The following is a 23,823-nucleotide window of genomic DNA, read 5'->3' as shown; positions in this document are numbered from 1 at the left end:
CATCGGTCACACATCCTTCGATTATCAATTTTCAGAGTAACCCAATTGTTGTGCAGAATGAGCGCAGGAACTAAGATGTAATTATTCTTGCATATGGGTTCGCAGGCGCAGGATGTGACATTCCCCTGAAACAGTTGCAACATGACTGCTTTCTTTGCCTCCACTATGTGCTACCTCCCCCAAACACTTATCTACTTTCTAGTTAAATGGGCAGAACAAGGACGCAATGACGTGATTCTTTTGGCTAAGCCCCTATTCAACTTCATAATTAATAGAATGCACCCTTAGATATCTCTATCTCCAATATATAAGACAGTTACAGTAGTTAATCAAATTTATGAAAAGTACCACTTCCAAGATTAAGAAACTAGCTGGCCCCTAAAAATTGTCAACATTGTTTTTTTATTTTTGATACTTGACTGCAATATAGTACAAAATCAGAATGTTTATGTTACTATAAACAAAAAATACCAATATATATAAGATCTCATTAAAATCCTAACTTGAAATTTTGTATGGACAATCCTAAAACATCAAGGAAAAACAGGTTTTATTGGGGGTGAAATGTTATACCCTATGTTTTTTCGGATATCTGTTTTAAATGTAATAAAAATCTTGAAATGCTGAACTTCTTCATCCTTTTTTTTTGTATATTATATTAAATTAAAGCCTGATATGCTCTGAACAATTTTTTTTATTTTTTTTAGATATCTTAATCCCGGCCTGAGAAAATAGGTTTTTGTTTGCTCACAATTGGCAAAATATGTGGACTTTTGACACTTTCATATCTTTATAACTAAAAAAATTTGACTTCTTTTTAAAAAAACATGTATATTTGAGAATCTTTTTTACAGGGCCGAATTCAATTATCCTAGATATGATACTGCTGAGGAAATGGGTTGTAGCCTCAAGATTTAATGCTTGGAGCTATTCAATTAGAAGCCCTTTTCCTCGTTCGGTAAATCTGCAACTAATGCACATAAACCCATAGATTCTAGGATAAGTACCTGGAGCTATGGTTTGGTGCATTAGTGGCGGCCATGATAAGGGCAGAAAGACCAACTTAACGCAGATGTTTGTTTGAGCCTCTGGAGGAGGAGAACAAAAATCTGAGTTAGGAGCAGCCTGCGGGCTGTAATTGAATAGCCTCGGGCACTGCATCATGGCTAATCGTAACTGCGAGTATAATTGAATTCAGCCCATCGTATTAAATGTGTTCAGTGACTAAAAGTAAATGGTAAGGAAATTTGCATTGGACTTGGCATGGAATGACACTATAACAGCTATTACACTTTTGGGTCTTGTAGCAAGACAATGGGGCTGATTCTATGTTGGACGCAATTCCAAATAAGGATGGATCCCGTGGGCATTTGTAAATTACACATGCACTGTAGAAAGCAAACGCAGATTATGCATATGCCATACCATTCTTATACACATGCACAGTCCAGTTTGTTTGTTGTCGGGCACTTGCCGTTAAGTTTGTGTTTCTGGGTGGCAACCTTTGTGGCTATCATACGATTGCACGACACTGATCCATGTAATGGGAGCATCTTGGGCATGTAGGCCCACTTCCGTGCTCATTTGTGGCATGCAGAAGAAGATGGCATGTCTGTTTCAGATAGATCTCTTGCACAAACTGGCTCTACGGAGGCAAGATATCCTCATCCTCCTCATCCACCGATTCCTCACCCTCTTCAGTGTGTACATCCTCATCCTCACAAAGTATTAACTCGTCCCCACTTGAATCCACCACCACAGGTCCCTCTGTACGTTCTGGAGGCTGGTCTCCCTGGAAGAGCTGATAATTCATTTTGATGAACATCATCTTCTCCACATTCTGTGGAAGCAACCTCCTACGCCTTTCGCTGACAAGGTTCCCGGCTGCACTAAACACTCTTTCGGAGTACACACTGGAGGGGGGGCAACTCAGGTAAAATAGAGCCAGTTTGTACAGGGGCCTCCAAATTGCCTTTTTTTCCTGCCAGTACAGGTATGGACTGTCTGACATGCCTACTTGGATGCTGTCACCGATGTAATCCTCCACCATTCTGTCAATGGTGACAGTATCATATGCAGTGACAGTAGACATGTCAGAAATTGTTGCCAGGTCCTTCAGTCCGGACCAGATGTCCAAACTTGGTCCTGCCTGCCCTGCATCACCGCCAGCGGGTTGCTTAGGATACCTAAGTTTTTTCCTGGCAGCCCCAGTTGCAGGAGAAAATGAAGAAGGAGCTGTTGACGTGTCACGTTCCGCTTCAGCTGACAGTGTGTTCACCAGCAGGTCTTTGCACCTCTGTAGGCTTGTGTCGGCCGGATAGAGAGACACCACATAGGCTTTAAACCTAGGATCGAGCACGGTGGCCAAAATGTAGTGGTCTGATTTCAACAGATTGACCACCCTGGAATCCTGGCAAAGCGAATGAAGGGCTTCATCCACAAGTCCCACATGCCGAGCGGAATCGCTCCGTCTTAGCTTCTCCTTCACTTTCTCCAGCTGCTTCTGCAAAAGCCTGATGAGGGGAATGACCTGACTCAAGCTGGCAGTGTCTGAACTGACTTCACGTGTGGCAAGTTCGAAGGGCTGGAGAACCTTGCACAACACGGAAATCATTCTCCACTGCGCTTGAGTCAGGTGCATACCCCTCCTTTGCCTATGTCATAGGTGGATGTATAGGCTTGTATGGCCTTTTGCTGCTCCTCCATCCTCTGAAGCATATAGAGGGTTGAGTTCCACCGCGTCACAACCTCTTGCTTCAGGTGATGGCAGGGCAGGTTCAAGAGTGTTTGCTGGCGCTCCAGTCTTCGGCACGCAGTCGCTGAATGGCGAAAGTGGCCAGAAATTTTTCGGGCCACCCAAAGCGTCTCCTGCACGCCCCTGTCGCTTTTCAGAAAATTCTGCACCACCAAGTTTATTGTGTGAGCAAAACATGGGACGTGCTGGAATTTGCCCAGATGTAATGCCCGCACAATATTGGTGGCGTTGTCAGATATCACAAATCCCCAGGAGAGTCTAAGTGGGGTAAGCCACTGGGCGATGATTTCCCTCAGTTTCTCTAAGAGGTTGTCGGCGGTGTGCCTCTTACTGAAACCGGTGATACACAGCGTAGCCTGCCTTAGAACGAGCTGGCGTTTCTGAGATGCTGCTACTGGTGACGCTGCTGCTCTTGCTGCGTAAGGTGATACATCTACCCAGTGGGCTGTCACAGTCATATAGTCCTTAGTCTGCCCTGTTCCACTTGTCCACATGTCCGTGGTTAAGTGGACATTGTGTACAACGGCATTTTTCAGGACACTGAGGACACTTTTTCTGACGTTTCTGTACAGTCTCGGTATCGCCTGCCTAGTGAAGTGGAATCTAGACGGGATTTGGAACCGGGGACACACTACCTCCATCAATTGTCTAAATCCCACTGCACTAATGGCGGATACCGGACGCACATCTAACACCAACATAGCAGTCAAGGCCTCAGTTATACGTTTTGCTTCAGGATGACTGCTGTCGTACTTCATCCTCCTCGCTAAGGACTGTTGGAGGGTCAATTGTTTAGTAAAAGTAGTGGTGTTCCTACTTCCTCTCTGGGATGATGAACAACTCCCAGCAGCAGCAACAGCAGCAGCGGCAGCAGTAGGCGTAGCAATGCAGGATCCTCCGGAGGAATCCCGGATAGGAGAGTCAGTCATGCCAGTGACATAGCCTGCAGGACTACTTCCGATCCTGATTAAGGAGAAAATTGACGAGGTGGGAGTTGACGGTGTGGTTTGCAGGCGCTTGGATACAACAGGACAACGGGATTTAGGTGTCCCTGGACTGCTTACGGTCTTAGCCAAAGTTTCTGAACTTGACAGTAACTTTTTATGAACGCGCTGCAGGTGCCGTATAAGGGAGGATGTTCCTAGGTGGTTGACGTCCCTACCCCTACTTATTTCACCTTTACATATGGTCCATATGGCAAGACAGTTGTTGTCCGGATTTGGATAGAAATATTGCCAGACCAAAGAGGTGGAATGTTTGGTCTTCTGCCCAGGCATGACCGTGATGGGCTTTTTCATCCCACGGACAACAACTGTCTCCCCCGGAGCCTGATTTAAACAAACCACATCACCATCAGAATCCTCCTCGCCAACTTCCTCCTCAGCGCCAGCTACACCAGTATCCTCATCCTGTTGTACTTCAACAGTGACATCTTCAATTTGCATATCAGCAAGTGGACTGTGGGTGCTCCTTTCAGCACTTGCAGGGGGCGTGCAAATGGTGGAAAGAGCCACCTCTTCCCGTCCAGTGCTGGGAAGGTCAGGCATCGCAACCACCACCACACTTGGACTCTCCTTGGGGATTTGGGATATCTTCTTAGAAAGCACAGTTCTTCGCTGTGCTTTTGCCAGCTTAACTCTTTTGATTTTTTTAGTGGGAGGAGGGCTTCCATCGTCATGTGAAGCTGAACCACTAGTCATGAACATACTAGGGATCGACCTTAGCCGTTCCTTGCCACTCCGTGTCGAAAATGGCATATTGGCAAGTTTACGTTTCTCTTCAGCTGATTTAAATGTTTTTTTCAAGGTAATTTTCCTGAACTTTGTCATTTGGGATTGTATGTGCCCTCTATTATGACATTGGGCATCGGCCTTGGCAGACGACGTTGATGGCATGTTATCGTCTATGTCATGACTAGTGGCAGCAGCTTCAGCACTAGGAGGAAGTGGTTCTTGATCTTTCTCTATTTTATTTTTATCGGAGAAAGTTTGGTCCTCCATTTATGTTATATCGATTTGATATATACGTGCGGCTAAACACAGAAAATATTTTTTTATTTTTGCTGGAGAGTAGTGCACTTTGTGGGTTACACCAGCCTTTAAGAAATGAGCCAGCCGGCTCTTTACTTATGGGACACAGGCGCACGCTTGGCGCTGCTCCTTTGTTGATGCACGTGCGGCTACTGTGCACACAATTCACAAACACAGAAATTAATTTTTTTTTTGGTTTGGACTGGAGTGTACTTTGGGGGTTACAGCACCCTTTAACGGTCAAGCCAGCCGGCCCTTTACTTATGACACAGGCGCACGCTTGGCACTACTTTGTTGATGCACGTGCGGCTACTGCGCACACAATTCACAAACACAGAAAATTATTTTTTTTTTGGTTTGGACTGGAATGTACTTTGGGGGTTACAGCACCCTTTAACGGTCAAGCCAGCCGGCCCTTTACTTATGACACAGGCGCACGCTTGGCACTACTTTGTTGATGCACGTGCGGCTACTGCGCACACAATTCACAAACACAGAAAATAATTTTTTTTTTTGGTTTGGACTGGAGTGTACTTTGGGGGTTACAGCACCCTTTAACGATTCTCCTCAACTTTTTTTTATCTCTTATTCATTGTTTAAACCTTAAAGGGATATCTTATTTTATTCGTACTATAAATTCCAGCTCTCCTTGTATTATTTCTGGTGCAGTACTATAATGCACAGTTGTGTACTGACTGATGATGTCATCAAAAGTTAACCCATAATAATTATTACAAATACACTTGTTATTAGTTTGAATCCTACTGACCTTTCCGTTATTGGATCATTCATTTTGCTGCCTTCCCTGACCTTGCCTTGATAATATTTATAATTTAGTCCTTGCCTTTTCCCAACCATGAATATTACATAATTTCACAGCATAAAATTATCAGACACCAAGGAATGTACTGAGATGCCCAACTATGGCTTTGCAGGTCCAGGAATCTATGTACTAAGATACAGCATCGGTCGCATATCCTTCGATTATCAATTTTCAGAGTAACCCAATTGTTGTGCAGAATGAGCGCAGGAACTAAGATGTAATTATTCTTGCATATGGGTTCGCAGGCGCAGGATGTGACATTCCCCTGAAACAGTTGCAACATGACTGCTTTCTTTGCCTCCACTATGTGCTACCTCCCCCAAACACTTATCTACTTTCTAGTTAAATGGGCAGAACAAGGACGCAATGACGTGATTCTTTTGGCTAAGCCCCTATTCAACTTCATAATTAATAGAATGCACCCTTAGATATCTCTATCTCCAATATATAAGACAGTTACAGTAGTTAATCAAATTTATGAAAAGTACCACTTCCAAGATTAAGAAACTAGCTGGCCCCTAAAAATTGTCAACATTGTTTTTTTATTTTTGATACTTGACTGCAATATAGTACAAAATCAGAATGTTTATGTTACTATAAACAAAAAATACCAATATATATAAGATCTCATTAAAATCCTAACTTTAAATTTTGTATGGACAATCCTAAAACATCAAGGAAAAACAGGTTTTATTGGGGGTGAAATGTTATACCCTATGTTTTTTCGGATATCTGTTTTAAATGTAATAAAAATCTTGAAATGCTGAACTTCTTCATCCTTTTTTTTTGTATATTATATTAAATTAAAGCCTGATATGCTCTGAACAATTTTTTTTATTTTTTTTAGATATCTTAATCCCGGCCTGAGAAAATAGGTTTTTGTTTGCTCACAATTGGCAAAATATGTGGACTTTTGACACTTTCATATCTTTATAACTAAAAAAATTTGACTTCTTTTTAAAAAAACATGTATATTTGAGAATCTTTTTTACAGGGCCGAATTCAATTATCCTAGATATGATACTGCTGAGGAAATGGGTTGTAGCCTCAAGATTTAATGCTTGGAGCTATTCAATTAGAAGCCCTTTTCCTCGTTCGGTAAATCTGCAACTAATGCACATAAACCCATAGATTCTAGGATAAGTACCTGGAGCTATGGTTTGGTGCATTAGTGGCGGCCATGATAAGGGCAGAAAGACCAACTTAACGCAGATGTTTGTTTGAGCCTCTGGAGGAGGAGAACAAAAATCTGAGTTAGGAGCAGCCTGCGGGCTGTAATTGAATAGCCTCGGGCACTGCATCATGGCTAATCGTAACTGCGAGTATAATTGAATTCAGCCCATCGTATTAAATGTGTTCAGTGACTAAAAGTAAATGGTAAGGAAATTTGCATTGGACTTGGCATGGAATGACACTATAACAGCTATTACACTTTTGGGTCTTGTAGCAAGACAATGGGGCTGATTCTATGTTGGACGCAATTCCAAATAAGGATGGATCCCGTGGGCATTTGTAAATTACACATGCACTGTAGAAAGCAAACGCAGATTATGCATATGCCATACCATTCTTATACACATGCACAGTCCAGTTTGTTTGTTGTCGGGCACTTGCCGTTAAGTTTGTGTTTCTGGGTGGCAACCTTTGTGGCTATCATACGATTGCACGACACTGATCCATGGAATGGGAGCATCTTGGGCATGTAGGCCCACTTCCGTGCTCATTTGTGGCATGCAGAAGAAGATGGCATGTCTGTTTCAGATAGATCTCTTGCGCCCAGCCTGGCATGGCTGCACATGGAAAAACACTGGGCAGAATGGCCCTCCAAGTGAAGACGGACAGATAATTGGCATAGACGGGTGGATACTGGCATTAGTATAAGGCAGTAAGCAGGCTGCCTCGGATGCAAGGAAAGTGTCTGAAACAGAAGCTGCCCCAGTGTTTGCAAATAAGCAATTACAAATGTAAGATGAGACCTTCATGTGCTAAGTAAAAGGTTAAATCCATACCCTGTAGAAATGTTGCGGCAGGTAATTATAAGATCGTGAATTTATTACAGTTGAGAAGAATTTTTATCACAGCAGGGACATGCTATTGCCAGATTTTGGTTAAAGCACAGGAAGCAGTGCCTGTTATTTGCAGTATGGTTGCTACACAAATGGATGAGGTGACTGCACGCTATCCAGAATGTGAATACTGTACACTGTTACATGTTTGGATGCCGGAATAGGGTTGGCAGCAGTAAGCATATACTGTTGTTGGATTGTGAGTGAGAACAGTTTAAATTCAATGCTAAAAATCACTTCCACTGTAGTCATTACTAAGCTTACCTCTTACCTCTAAGCTTACCCCAAACTGGGCACTGTGGGTTGGTGGTCCAGGTCCAAATCAAATTATTTATGATCCATCTGATGGGCATAACGAGTAGTGGTAGTTGCCAATCATAAAAAATGTGACCCTGTCCACCACCACATAACTGAACCTAAGGATGACAGTAGTCACAATTTACTTACTGTAATTTGATCATTTTTGCTGACTTTTTGAATAAGAAACTTTTGGCCCAGGGGTGCCGTGAAAAAATACTGATACTCTTGGGGTCTTGTGCTCCTAGACTTAAGAAAGTTAGGGAACCACTACTTTAATCAAATGTGTAGTGCCTCAAACATCCTAAGTAAAACAACTTTATGTCCTTAGGGCATATGAATAGCTTTACTTTATGAATATCTTTATGAAAGCCCAGAAGGCTGTTAAATAAAGGCAGAAAACCACTGCTTTTCAGTCACACTGGGACACAATTACATAATGTATGATCCCTCGTTATTAATCACTTTTACTTTACCAACCTGAATTTTTATTTAACGCGGTATGGTAAATGTAATTGTATGGCTCAATATCTACGGCTTCTGCATTGAGAAATGTGTTTATTAGAATTGATCAATCAGTAGTGAATTAGACAAGTAGTTGAAAGGAATTCCAATATACTGTTATAAAGTAGTTAATTGATCATTAAACTATATATATATATATATATATATTAGGGATGTGCAGGCTCGGATAGGTTCGAGTTTGCACGTGGAGTTCGGATTTTTCCCTAAAAAAAAACGGAACTCAGAAAGAGGCAAAACGTCATCTTGCATGGACGAACATCATCATTCCTGGACAAAAGTCCCGGAATGATGATGTTAGTCCGTGCAAGATGACGTTTTGCCTCTTTCTGAGTTCCGTTTTTTTTGGAGGGAAAAATCCGAACTCCACGTGCAAACTTGAACCTATCCGAGCCTGCACATCCCTAATATATATATATATATATATATATAAGTTTCCAAAAAGGATGGCACTCAATAGACTTCTTATGGTTTAAAACGGTCCTTTAATCATCCGACGTTTCGGGGTAACCCCCCTTCCTCTGGGACAGCAGTACACACAATACATACACAGATACACAGACATAAATACCCTTACTAATCATAATGTAAAAGAACTCACCTGTGTACCAGCGTGCACGATCACTCACGGCAAAGCGCCCTGATCAATCCTGGCCTCTACTAATGACGTCACCCGCCCGCTGTCCAAGCTGGAAAGGTGTGCCCACATGGAGCAATATGTTGTGATCACATGACTCACAACCATGCAAGTCATCAGCGCACGCCGGTAAACACTGCGAGTACAAAAGGTTGCCTAGCAACCCATCTCCACAAAGCAATTAAAAACAAAAATTAAAAAAAAAAACAGTAAATATCCGATCCAACAACAAACACAGCTGTATTTCAATCTTAGAAATGATATATATATGTAAAGAATATAATGTAATTAATATTACTAACTCAAAAAAATTATATAAAAAAAAATATACAAAAACGGAAACCCATGCATCAGAGAAAACACTGTAAACCCAGGGTTTCATTTAACCCTTTTGGGTAAATGGTATCCAAAGTGTGAATCCACTTACATTCCCTCTGCATAAGTATTTTATTTCTATTGCCCCCTCTCAATAAGGGTGGCACATGATCAATTATAATTGTTCTTAAAGAAGCTACCCCATGTTTTAATTGTACAAAATGACGAGCAACCGGTTGTTCACTACAACCGCTCTCAATGGCCTGTCGTATCGCTGAACGGTGAAACACCATTCGCTCTTTAAACTGGCGTTGAGTTTTCCCACGTATGTCAAGCCACAAGGGCATGTAAGTAAATATATAACATACGTGGAAGAACAAGTCAAGGCATAATTAATTTTAAATCTTTTTCCTGTACGGGGGTGACAGAAAGAATTGCCAACTATCAATGACCTACATGTCACACAGCCCAAACATCGATGGCATCCCGTCTTAATGCTGAGAAAATGTGGCTGTTTTTTTTGTTGACACATACCTGTAATGTCCAAATGTACAATATGATCTTTAATACTTCTATTCCTAGTGAAACTAGGAAGAAGTTTAGAATTATGTAAGGCCGGCAAGTCCCTATCAGAGCTAACGATCGGCCACCAATCTTTAACTTTTTTCACCATAGGGGGGCTATGTAAACCGAAACGATTAACCCATGGAATTCTATTACCATCCAAACTATTAACTGTAGTAGATTTTGGCTTCAACAACTCATCTCTTGATATACTAAGGACCCTTTTTTTATTTTTTTCTAAGTCCTTCTGTGGATAACCTCGACAAATGAATAAAAAAAGGCTTCCCGACTGTCAAATCCCAGCAGGAGTCTAATGATAGGAGTCGAAATCCCGACGCCTATCATTATCCCTATACCGGGAGCCCGACACCCGGCATACCTAACAAACGTAAGCCATGTCCGCGGGTGCGGACAGCCGCGGGGGTTAGGTTGGGGCTACCGGGGGGGACTTGGGGTTAGCCACCTCCCTGGAAGGGTTAGGAGACTTAGGTTTAGACTGCGGGAATGGGGGGCTTAAGTTTAGGCACTTGAGGGGGTGAGGGTTAGGCACGAGGGGGGGAGGCTAGGGTTAGGCATCCCTAAGGGTGGGTTAGGGGGAAGAATGGGTTAGATTTGCTTACCTTACCTTTTTACAGTGCCGGACCCCCACGCCGACATGGGACTCCGGAGAGGTAAGTAATACTATGGGTGCGGGGACCCAGGGGCCCGTGTGCCCCGCACACCCAGCACCCATTATAGTTACACCCCTGGGAACACTGTTGGTGTAACCTGTATACATGGGGATAATTGGCATTATGATACTGCTGAAGGGAACATAGAAACACAGTGTGGTCCCACGGTAGTCACTGTGAGATTAGTTCTTTATTTGATATTTGATGCTATATTGAGGAGAGGATTTTCCCACTTCTGGAAGCTATGGGAAAACATATTGGCTACAGAAGTAAATATGCCAAATGATAACTGTTTTAGAGCTCATAAACATTTGGATCAGGGCCGGCCCAAGCCAATCTATTTTTGTAAGCGGATATAGATTTTGCCGCCCCTCAGTGGACCTTCATCTCAGCTCACTCATCCCCCCCCATGGAGCCCCTCACAGACCAGCACTCCCCATCACAGCTCCTCACAGCACTCCTCACCAAAGCCCCTCACAGTCCCCTCACCACAGCCCTCATATGCCCCTCATTGCAGCCCTCATATCCCCTCATCGTAGCCCTCATATCCCCCTCACCACATCCCTCATATCTATCCCCCTTATCACAGCCCTCATATCGCCCTCATCACAGCCCTCATATCGCCCTCATCACAGCCCTCATATCCCCCTCATCACAGCCCTCATAACCCCCTCATCACAGCTCTCATATCCCCCTCATCACAGCTCTCTATCCCCTCATCACAGCCCTCATATCCCCCTCATCACAGCCCTCATATCCCCCTCATCACAGCTCTCTATCACCTCATCACAGCTCTCATATCTATCCCTCTCATCACAGCCCTCATATCCCCCTCATCACAGCCCTCATATCCCCCTCATCACAGCCCTCATATCCCCCTCATCACAGCTCTCTATCACCTCATCACAGCTCTCATATCTATCCCTCTCATCACAGCCCTCATATCCCCCTCATCACAGCCCTCATATCCCCCTCATCACAGCCCTCATATCCCCCTCATCACAGCCCTCATATCCCCCTCATCACAGCCCTCATATCCCCCTCATCACAGCTCTCTATCACCTCATCACAGCTCTCTATCACCTCATCACAGCTCTCATATCTATCCCTCTCATCACAGCTCTCTATCCCCTCATATCCCCCTCATCACAGCCCTCATATCCCCCTCATCACAGCCCTCATATCCCCTCATCACAGCTCTCTATCCCCTCATCACAGCTCTCATATCCCCTCATATCCCATCATCACATCTCTCTATCCCCTCATCACAGCTCTCTATCCCCTCATCACAGCTCTCTATCCTCTCATCACAGCTCTCTATCCCCTCATCACAGCTCTCTATCCCCTCATCACAGCTCTCTATCCCCTCATCACAGCTCTCATATCCCATCATCACATCTCTCTATCCCCTCATCACAGCTCTCATATCCCCTCATCACAGCTCTCATATCCCCTCATCACAGCCCTCAGGGCCGGATCCAGATATGTTCGGTCACACTGGGGCGCCGGTGTCCGGCAGTAGTGTACAATGTAAGCACAGGGGCAGGGCGCAGTGTGGGAAGAGGCGGGGTGAACACAGGACGGCGCAGGGTGCTGAGACACCTAGCGCCGGACCTGACAGCCCTCATGGACAAGTGACATGTACTCCCCGCGGCCCCACCCTGCTCCTGTGCACCACCAGACATCATCAGCTACTCACCCGTCTCCCACCACCTGCCTGCATGGCTGCGCGGTGTCATGGCTCCCGGAGAGAGGTGAAAGGGGATTTTATGTACTGTATAAAAAAAAGCTGCGCAGGCTGATCATGGGGCCCTCTGCTGGCCGGCGCTCTACGCAGCTGCATAGTCAGCGTAACGGGTGGGCCGGCCCTGATTTGGATGTAAGTTAACTTTATGAAACACCTCTAAGGTGCAGCAATATACATCCACTTTACCGCTGTACTCATAGGTGTTGCTTTCCCAATCTTTCTGAAATGCTTTTTCAAAAGTAGCCAAGTATGGCCTACCTTGTAAATCATAGCACCTGCTGTGTAGGCAGCAGACTCAGGCAACTCCGCTCTCACCCAGTCCTGAGTTTAGGCCCTGCTCCGATTGAGCGCTACATGTAAAACCAGGCTCTAGATAGAAGGCTAAATTGAATTTTACCTGCATCTTAAATCTTTTCATATAAGAATATGGGGCATTTTCAATTGCCAGCACAATTTTGAAAAACATCAATTGCCAGCGAGAAAATCAGTTGCGGTAATTACTGCTGCTTTTTTCTTGCAGCCGCAGAGCAGGTGCAAAGTCACACGTGCACTGCTAAAAGGCGTTCCGAGGTCACCGGCGACCGTCCCTCCTACATGTACCATGTATGCCCCTGCTGCCTGGCCCTCATTGACTGGTATACCAGGATGGGACAGCGGAGAGACTCTCCCAGGGACTGCACCTCAACCGGATCTCTTTCAGCATCATGAGGCATCTTGAGCCGGAGATCCCCCTCCCTGGCCCTACAATCCCCTCCTGCACCAGTCTCTGCTCCCTGCTATTCCCATACTGACATGCTATAGAGGCAGCCAGTACTGTCACTTCATCTTCCACTGTGCCTTCTGAGCTCTAGTTGGTTACATAACATGCTGTGTGGCTTCCAATATGTCTCTTGCTGCATTTTGCAACCAAAATAAACTATAGGATGGCATTTATGAGCTAAATCATTTATTTTGGGGGGGTACAGGTTGATTTAAAAAAAACAATAATTCCTCCCCTGTGGGTTTTTGCGATAAATATTACTACATCCATTTTTTTTCTATTGAATACTGTGGGTATTGGGAGTGCGCATACCCGCTGTAATGAAAAAATGGTTGCGACAGCTGCTGTAATTTTTACTGCAGAAGTCATGTGGCCAATTGAATATGCCCCTATAAACAGTCCACTGCCTGATGTTGTGTACCACTTCTTCCAAAGAGATACATTAGGCAGTAAAGTATTAATCTTCTTATAGAAAATTAATTAGCCTTAAATTCCAAGTTTAACTGTAAAGACAAATAGCCAAATCATTACTGGTATATATGTAGCTTAGCGCATGGCCTAAGATAAATGCATTATTGAGAACCCACACCTTTAAACATTTACTCTAACTACTGGCAGCAATAATGTATTTCTTTCCAGGTCACCCCAAGCATGTTATTAAAGCCATCCATCAATTAAATTTGTATTTTTATTTTCTGTTTTTACAATAATTGCCCCCAAGACCCAGAAAGCTGCATATACATTTTTCACAAGAACAAAACTTCAGCCTAGAGGGACTCATTGTATTCCAGCAGCATTTACAGACTTTGTATTCCAACAAGAAAGGTAGATGAGACCATATCATTTCTGCTAACAAAAAGTCCAACTTTACCACCGTGTTCTGTAAAGGCTATTCGTTCCTGCAGGGGATATTTTTTAATATATTGTTCTCCAGCAGGTTGCATGCATTTCTCACTGGCCCTCACAGTAACATCTGACAAGTTACAAGCGGGGAAGTTAGAGTGCGCTGGAACAGCTCGGCGCCATGCCTTTACATTTACAATGAGCATCCTATGAAAGAACATTTTTTGTTTGGTACTTTCATTTGATTTTTTTTTCAAATAGACCAAAGTTTAAACTTATACAGTTATATTTAATGTCAGCTATAAAACAGTTTCCTGTAGTTTCCATTACCTACTGAAAAGGGTGTACTTTGAATTCACTTTACTTTAAGCCATATGCCGTAAATAATTCTGCACATACATAATATGATTTATCTATATCTTCAAATATTTATATTAATAGGTGCGACCAGGGTGGGAGGTGTCACACGACAGTGTTTACTGCTGACATGAGTCACATATGATGCTGTAGGACTGTGGGCCTGATGCATGATTTCATTTTTTGAAGTAACTCCACTGCAATGCCAAGTTGGGCAGGTGGATCAAGGCCATTCTAGCATAGACGTGGGCAGGGTATTGGAAGCCTGCCCAGATTAGCAGGTGGCCACAAAGGGTCTGATGCAGAGTTTTACTCAAGTCGGCAGAAATTGTACTCACAACATGTGCATGGAAATAAATGTGAACATTCGCCATATGCACACGTCTATACTGCCGCACCTTCCTGGTCCATCTGCAATCCCGCCGAAATGCCCACAACATGCCCTCATGCATCTTTGCCTACTTATAAATTCCCTGTTGTCACCCAGTTATGCACATCAGCCCCAAGTGGAGATGTCACTGAGTTGCATATGATTCTGAATTGCCCTTAACCCCCTAACCCTCCTGTTATGCACCCTAACCCTCCCTACCCCGCACCCTAACCCTAACCCTCCCTGTTAGTGCCCACACCTTGACCCTCCCCCCTTAGTGCCCAACCCTAACCCCACCTATCCCTAACCCCCCCCCACCACCGGTGATGCCTAACCCTAATCACCCCTGTCCATAGCCTAACTCTAACCTCCCCCCTACAGTAGCCCAACCCTAAACCCCCCGGGGTGCCTAAACCTAACCGTCCTGTCCCCCCTGTGGCTAAGACCTAAGGGCTCCTGCTGTACTTACAGTCGGCATGCCGGCTGTCTGGATCCCAGCATCGGCATCTCCCCTCTTGTCGGGATTCTGGCGCAGGTGTCTTGTTCCCGGTTCGGGATTCCAGCACCGGGATTACATCACCTGACATGCCGATGGCGGCATTTTAACTACATCCCCATTTTAGTATTGGGAGAATTTAGCAAAGGCAGGAGATAACAGATTTAAATGATATCTAAGTTACACAGTATAATACAATCCAATGGCGATTGCAGTGTGCATTGATTTATCAAACTCTGAAAAGCTTAGGTTTTTTGACACAGATAGCATAAGGCGATAAAAAAAGCACAAATATTAGAGGAAATTAATTTGAGCTTGAATGTAATCATGGTAGTATACCTCTAGTTGTACCAACAATTAAAGATTAAATGACTAATCAGATGCTGTGTGAGACAAAACCAGTAATGTATTACAATGCATTTCACTGACCCAAAGTCATCTTCATCTGAGGCTTGTGCAAGCCTCTGTTCATAATCAAGGTATCAAATGGGTTCTATAGGTAAGTATTCCACCTATTGTAAATTCAACACAGAAGGGGTAAATCTGAATGTTAACAACCCCATTATGTTGTAATAGATTTGAGTAGTTACAATACAATATCATTATATAATGTGCATAGATGTTGCTAAATTCCACATTTTCAAAACTTGACCACATTTGGAAGCATTCAGGGGTTAAAGTGGGCAGGAACAGGTTGGAACTGAGCTACATCACCTCTAATGGTATGTGGAGGTAGTTCCACCTCCACCAAGTCCCTGCACAGAAGTCCCACAGACAGAGAGCCACTCACTGTCTGCCTACGGGGGCTCAATTTCTTCAGAGGTCTCTTATTTCAGAGCAACCAGCATATAGGTAAGGAAAGAATGAAGTGAAGGCAATACATAGGGGTTGCAAAAAAACATTGGGCATCCAAGTGACAAAGACTAGTTTGTGGGGATCCCATAAAAAAAACTCCAAGGCACGGCAGAAAAATAACACTGATGATATAGAACTTTTTTTTTCTTTATAAGTGATTTTACATTGTAGTCTCAGCTGATGGCAGGAGTGCTAAAAAAGCATCTAAAATTAATTTAACACTGTCATAGTCCCAAAGCTTGGACCACTTTAAGACCTGGAGGCAGTGATGTTTTTATGTAAAGATCCTTGCAAATATTTGCTTTATTATACCGTATGTAGACATAGTTTTATGTTGTTCCTTTGTACATGCTATAAGTAAATTTAGAGTTGTATCTGCCACTTGTATCTGCCACTCAATGTAAAATGTCCATATTTCTGGAATTTGGCCATGCACCCAATTACGCTATACCTCACCCACAGTTATAACATATCGCTGTATAATCAGAAACCTAAGCTATTGTCTTGTGAGTAAACTAAGCACAAATGAATATTAATGAAAGTAGTGATGTCACAGGAAATAAGGTCACGGGCCCTTATATTCAGGATGTCCATGTTGTGTTCTTGTAAAAGTAGGATTTTGGCACTTGCCAAACAGAAATAAAAAAAATTGCTGAATTGTATATGTGTGCATGTTATTGTTAACGTATTATTTAGGTATGCTTATAAACTCAGAATTTTAACTAAATCTGAACGTGTAAAAGGTCTTCCTTATACAAAAGTGTTTGTCTTTAGCAGACCCGGTAATACTTTTCAAGGTAAATTCCTATATCAAGCATACTTATTTATATTAGATACATGTAATCAAAATGAACAAAAATCTAAAAGATATTGAATATCATATATGAGATATTTCACCTTCTAAAACAAAAAATATTCCTAAAATAAAAAAATCATAAAGTTTTATGCGTCATCTGAGAACAATAATATTGTACAGTGTGTCAGACAGACAGCGATTAAACCACCTGCATTTCGTTAGAATTAGATCAACACCAGCATGTCCTGTAAACATAGAACAATGACTATTTCCTAAGACTCAACTACAAAATTGGCCAAATTTAAGTTTGTTACTGAGCTGAAACTTTCAAAGTTAGTCAGTTTGGAAACGCAAACATACTCTTATTTTTCATAAAGGTAGGATATGCATTTTAACCTCTGCTCTCCAGGATCTGTGCATTGCAAGCTCTGAGCTTTAAAATCTAATTAACCTATTTATAGCAGCAAAGTGTTTCTGGTTTGTGTTCAAACCTATGTTCTATAACACCTACAGTATGTTTTATATTTTTCATACTAAGCAGATAGCTTCCCTTTGTACATTGCTGTGAAATACATTGTTGCAAACATTTTAATAGAGGTATCTGTATGTTTTACAGAATTTCAAATGAACACTCTCCAAAGCTTCAAATCCGAAGCCACAGTTACTTGAGAGCAGTGAGTGAAGTTTCCATCAATAGGAGCATGGACACCTTGGACCCATCTACCCTCCTAACGTCTCCTAAATTCCGATCTAGGAATGAGAGCTACATGAGAGCCATGAGCACAATCAGCCAGGTGAGTGATCAGACCCACAATAATTTTCAACATAAGTTTGGTGATGGACGACTTTGGTAGAGTGCCAGCCTCAGCCTCAGCCTCGCATTGAAGCAGACAGACTGGGGCTGACACTACTCTCTTAATAGATTCACCTCTGGTGATTTGTGAGGAGGTTAATTATCAAGCCAGGAGGTGGCACTGGTGTGGCTTCCAAGCTTCTAACTGTCCGCCTATGCAGTTAGGGAATGTGTAGGCCTAGGCAACCAGTGGATCTCCAGCAATTTTGAAAAGCTTAGGTGAAAGTAAAATAAATAAAGAAAACGTTTAAAGAAAAACTTTTGCAAAAGTAGTTACAAGTTGTTATTGTATGGTTAGTTTTGTAGCCTTAATAGTCCAATATTATCTTCCGTTAGGGTGCTGATATCATAATGCACTGTTGCAGCCAGAAGACACCAAAAAGTAGGGCAAGATATTATATATTGAACAGAGAGGGCCGTAAGGACACAGTTGGATAATTCTGCATATAACTTTGAATCAAAGTTGTATTTGCAAATAGGTTGCAAATTTCTAGCATTGGCGTTCAGAGCAATTGAGGTTGAAGTTGCAACAGTGAGCATAATGCCCTTTCTGAGGGCTGGTACATGGCAGTGCCACCCCTGAAGTACCTAAGTTCAGATATACCTAACCAGAAGTCTGAGTGGCCACAGTCTACCTGGATTGTTAAGCATGTAGTAAAATACCCAGTCACCCTCCAACACCAGTTTTGCCCTTATAAATTGACAAAAAAGGAAAATTGATAATAAATAGTTTAACACATGGGGGTATTCAATTAGCCATGCCGGAGTTATTTAACTAGTGGGGATTACCCCGCGTATGAGTCACCGCAGTCGGACTAAACCTCCCATCTCATGGAGATACGAGGTAAAGTCCGCAGAAAAAAACACCAAATCGGGCTTGTGTGCGCGGGGAAAAAACCCATTGATTCCACACTTTACGTGGAATCAGTGTGTTTCCGCGCGTTAGTCCCAATTTTATTTAATTGAATAGCCTTTTCCCATGCAGCGGGGATTTTGGCTGGCAAGTAGTCGCGGGGTAAACCCCGCAGCTAATTGAACACCCCCCATGGTCACACTTTCTGTCTTCTGGTGCCTTGGCACATCTCCTGTCTGGTGCCTGGGTAATGTATTTTCTATAGCAATCACAACCCATGCATTATGCAATAGGTTCTAGCAGCTTCCCCATGTAAGGTGAAAAAAGATGAACAAAGTTTGTGACATTACTTTGCATGTCTATAAATGTGCACTTATTGTATTCTTTACTTACAGGTTAGTGAAATGGAAGTCAATGGCCAGTTTGAATCAGTCTGTGAATCTGTATTTAGTGAATTAGAATCACAAGCAGTGGAGGCCCTGGATCTTCCAATGCCAGGCTGCTTTCGAATGAGAAGCCACAGCTATGTTAGAGCAATTGAGAAAGGGTGTTCTCAAGATGACGACAGTGTTCTGCTTCGGCAATCATCACCTCCACGCACACCTACTACAGTGAGGACAATCCAGAGCAGCACCGGTTAGTACAGTCTTATTTCATCTGCAGGCAACATGGCATTCAAGCTGACTTTTAATGTGTATAAGAAAGCACAATATGTGCCATAGTACTAACAATGCTGATAATGATTTTCATTGCTTACTATGGCTGTAATATGTCAAAAATCTAATAAATTAATCTATTTTAATCTATGATTGTTACTCAAAGGAGAGCTCAATGTAATGAAGTTATTTTGTATATTATACCATATGGTTAAATAGTATGTTACACATAACAGGGGAGGGGGGGGGCAAGGGGGCAGCTCGCCTCTCCCCCAGCATTTGAAAGGCGCCGGGCCGGCCGCAGATGGTCTGGGGATGTGCTTTACAGTAATAGGCTGCACAAATCCTTCACTGCAATGAGGAGGAGTAATGTGCACTCTTTAAGTTAAAACACCGCACATTACACCTTCTCTGCCATGCGGTGCAGGGTAGCACAGCCCCTAACTGTCCACGGCCGCTGTTCCTCCAGTCCTGACCCGGGCCGGACATGACATCGTGCGAGTGTGGTACCATGGACACGGCAGGGTTTCATGCAAACAGAGCTCCGGTGCAACAGGTAAGTTGGGGTTGATGTTGGGGGGGGGCAGCGATAAAAGGAACGATATTATGTTGCTCCCCCAACATAAAATCATTTTTAAACCCCTGATTTACATTTTAAGAACATAAAAGCCCCTCTAGCTTCGTGTATGTATGCCTGCTTAGCAGTAAGGTGCCTCTTATACAATGCCACACTCTTGTTTTACTAGTAGTATGTTGTTCCTTGTTGCATGTTCTCAATAATTTAAACTTTTAAAGCAATATATTTATTTAAATTTTACAAAAACAGTCAAACGTACATGTCATGATAGTATGCAAATAAGTCACTCATATTTAGCAGAAATTACTTCTTGAAAATTGCTTTTAAATGTCAGATTAAAGTAATTTCCCAGAATTGTTTTCTCAGTTAAATGAGGGAAACATGGCTGCTTCCACATGGGGTGTGCCTAGCAATCTCCTGGTTATGTCGGCAACTAAATTGGCATATTACTCATCGGTATAGGTATACAAACTGCCATAACATTTGGTACAAACCTCCTAACTGTCCCAATGTGGAGGGAGTATCCAGTCTTTCAGGCAGTAAAGATTTTAATAAAGAATGCTGGGGTACTTGGGAGGTATGTCCTAATTACCATGGTGAGATGGTACACTGAGTTCTGACACTGGTGTGTGCTGGATTGTTCTGTGCCACGGGGGAAATGATTTGGGTGTGAGCAGTACCACTTTCGGTGGAAGTCACATACCCCCATGTGGCATGGCTATGACCTATTATTGTATACACGTCAATTTGCACATGGGAGGAATAGTTTGTATATGAGTTGAGTACACTATAAAAGATACTATAGTTGTTACGCATCTTTGGATCTTTCAAAAATGGTAACACTAATAATATAGACTATTGCATCTAGAAATTTTATTAATTTCCTTCAGTTTGCTATGCCCCAAAATTTACTGCCTGAGACATCTTCCTCAGTTCTCCACATGAAAGCAACAGCATTCATATCCATTTATGTCCCAATGGTTAAAAGTTACTTTTTTTTTGCTGCATTAACAAAATGTCATTTTTTTATATGGCTAATTTTCCTTAAAATAGCCGGAAGCAAAAGGCAATTTAGCATTTTTATTAGTCTTGATTATAAGTGCAGTGACAGGTAAATAATTAGGCATACTTCTGCATAGCAAGATGTGATAGAGAAAGGTGTAATGTTGGAACAGTAAAGACTGTTGTGTAAGCCTACTTATACATGTGCTTATTACACAGGTGCTGATTACACAGGTGCTACTTACACAGGTGCTACTTACACAGGTGCTACTTACACAGGTGCTACTTACACAGGTGCTGATTACACAGGTGCTACTTACGCAGGTGCTGATTACACAGGTGCTACTTACACAGGTGCTACTTACACAGGTGCTGATTGCACAGGTGCTACTTACACAGGTGCTGATTGCACAGGTGCTACTTACACAGGTGCTACTTACACAGGTGCTACTTACACAGGTGCTGATTACACAGGTGCTACTTACACAGGTGCTGATTACACAGGTGCTGATTACACAGGTGCTGATTACACAGGTGCTACTTAGGCAGGTGCTGATTACACAGGTGCTACTTACACAGGTGCTACTTACACAGGTGCTGATTACACAGGTGCTACTTACACAGGTGCTGATTACACAGGTGCTGATTATACAGGTGCTACTTACACAGGTGCTGATTACACAGGTGCTACTTACACAGGTGCTACTTACACAGGTGCTGATTACACAGGTGCTACTTCACAGGTGCTACTTACACAGGTGCTGATTACACAGGTGCTACTTACACAGGTGCTGATTACACAGGTGCTGATTATACAGGTGCTACTTACAAAGGTGCTGATTACACAGGTGCTGATTGCACAGGTGCTACTTACACAGGTGCTGATTACACAGGTGCTACTTACACAGGTGCTGATTACACAGGTGCTACTTACACTGGTGCTGATTACACAGGTGCTGATTATACAGGTGCTACTTACACAGGTGCTGATTACACAGGTGCTGAATGTAAACTTTCATTGTGCATCTCATGGCGCTTCGTAAACATAATATAGTAGATCATATCATCATGATATAAGTGCGTAGAAGCATTGACAAGAGCTTTTCTTTTTCTCTAATTAGATTCGTTCTTTTCATGGCCCCGGAGCTAGATTAAGATATACAGCAGGTAAAATAAGTATTGAACACATGAACATTTTTCTCAGTAAATATATTTGTAATGGGGCTATTGTAATTAAATTTTCACCATAATGTCAGCAACAACCCATGCAAGCCACACATGCAAAGAAATCAAACCATAGATGTCCAGAAATTAAGTTATGTGTAATAATGTAAAATGACACAGGGAAAAAGTATTGAACACGCTTACTGAAATTTATTTAATACTTCGTACAAAAGCATTTGTTGGTAATCACAGTTTCAAAACGCCTCCTGTATGGAGAAACTAGTCACATGCATTGCTCAGGTGTGATTTTGGCCCATTCTTCCACACAAACAGTCTTCAAATCTTGCAGGTTCCGTGGGCCTCTTCTATGAATTCTGATCTTTAGTTCTTTCCATAGATTTTCAATTGGATGCAGTCATGTGATTGGCTGGGCCAATCTAGCAGCTTTATTTTCTTTCTCTGAAACCTATTGAGAGTTTCCTTGGCTGTGTGTTTAGGATCATTGTCTTACTGAAATGTCCACCCTCATTTCATCTTCAGCATCCTGGTAGATGGCAGCAGATTTTTATCAAGAATGTCCATTCATCCTTCCTTCAACCACATGAAGTATGCTAGTACCGTATGCTGAAAACAGCCTCACACCATGATGTTCCCACCTCCAAATTTTACTGTTGGTATGGTGTTTTTGGGGTGATGTGCAGTGTCATTTCTCCTCCAAACATGGTGTGTATTATGGCATCCAAAGAGTTACATTTTGGTCTCATCTGACTAGACTATATTGTCCCAATATTTCACAAGCTTGTGCACATGTTGTGCAGCAAACTTTAAACAAGCTTCAACATGCTTTTTCTTCAGCAATGGAGTCTTGCATGGTGAGCGTGCATACAGGCCATGGCGGTTGAGTGCATTACTTATTGTTTTCTTTGAAACAATTGTACCTGCTAATTCCAGGTCTTTCTGAAGCTCTCCACAAGTGGTCCTTGGCTCTTGGACAACTCTTCTGATAATTCTTTTAACTCTGTCAGAAATCTTGCGAGGAGCACCTGGTCGTGGCCCGTTTATGGTGAAATTATGTTCTTTCCAATCCGGATTTTGGCCCCAATAGTGCTCACTGGAATATTCAGAAGTTTAGAAATCCTTCTGTAACCAATGCCATCAGTATGTTTTGCAACAATAAGGTTGCGAAGGTCTTGAGAGAGCTCTTTGCTTGTACCCATCATGAGATGTTTCTTGTGTGACACCTTGGTAATGAGACACCTTTCTATAGGCCATCAGTTGGGACTGAACTAGCTTATATTAATTTGCACTTACAAGGGGCAGGATTGCTTTCTAAATACTGATAGATTTCAGCTGGTGTCTTGGCTTTCCATGCCTTTGTGCACCTCCCTTTCTTCATGTGTTCAATACTTTTTCCCTGTGTCATTTCACATTTACACATAACTTAATTTATGGACATCTATGGTTTGATTTCTGCATGTGTGGATTGCATGGGTTGTTGCTGACAATTGGTGAAAATGTCATTACAATAGCCCCATTACAAATATATTTACTGAGAAAAATGTTGAAGTGTTCATTACTTATTTTACCCGCTGTATATGTGTATATAATGTGTATATATATATATATATATATATATATATATATATATATTATAATCCAAAAGAAAATAATAAAGTTCACTCATCAGGGTCTTTTATAAACCAACTTTATTCTTTGAAAGTGATATAAAATCATAATACCGTCAATGTTCCAGCCATAACCTGGCTTTCTTTAAGGACAAAGCCCACATCAAATAAGGAGCAACAAACCAGGTT

At 42.4% G+C, this 23,823-nt stretch overlaps 1 protein-coding gene across 2 annotated transcripts in view; it reads left to right on the top strand.

The window, feature by feature from the left end:
* DLGAP1 (DLG associated protein 1) overlaps positions 1 to 23,823 on the top strand; it is a 347,903-nt gene that overhangs the window by 104,835 nt on the left and 219,245 nt on the right. For both annotated transcript variants that reach the window (XM_088469647.1, XM_088469645.1), the window contains exons 3-4: positions 17,521 to 17,698; positions 19,006 to 19,246. In XM_088469647.1, coding sequence (XP_088325773.1) covers positions 17,521 to 17,698; positions 19,006 to 19,246 — 419 coding nt within the window. The remainder of the gene's footprint in view (positions 1 to 17,520; positions 17,699 to 19,005; positions 19,247 to 23,823) is intronic.

Source organism: Taudactylus pleione, unplaced genomic scaffold (genome assembly GCF_031769625.1).
Source record: "Taudactylus pleione unplaced genomic scaffold, aTauple2 ptg000093l, whole genome shotgun sequence".
NCBI lineage: Eukaryota > Metazoa > Chordata > Amphibia > Anura > Myobatrachidae > Taudactylus > Taudactylus pleione.
The sequence above is the reverse complement of the archived record's forward strand: the minus strand, read 5'-3'. Positions and strand labels throughout refer to the sequence as shown.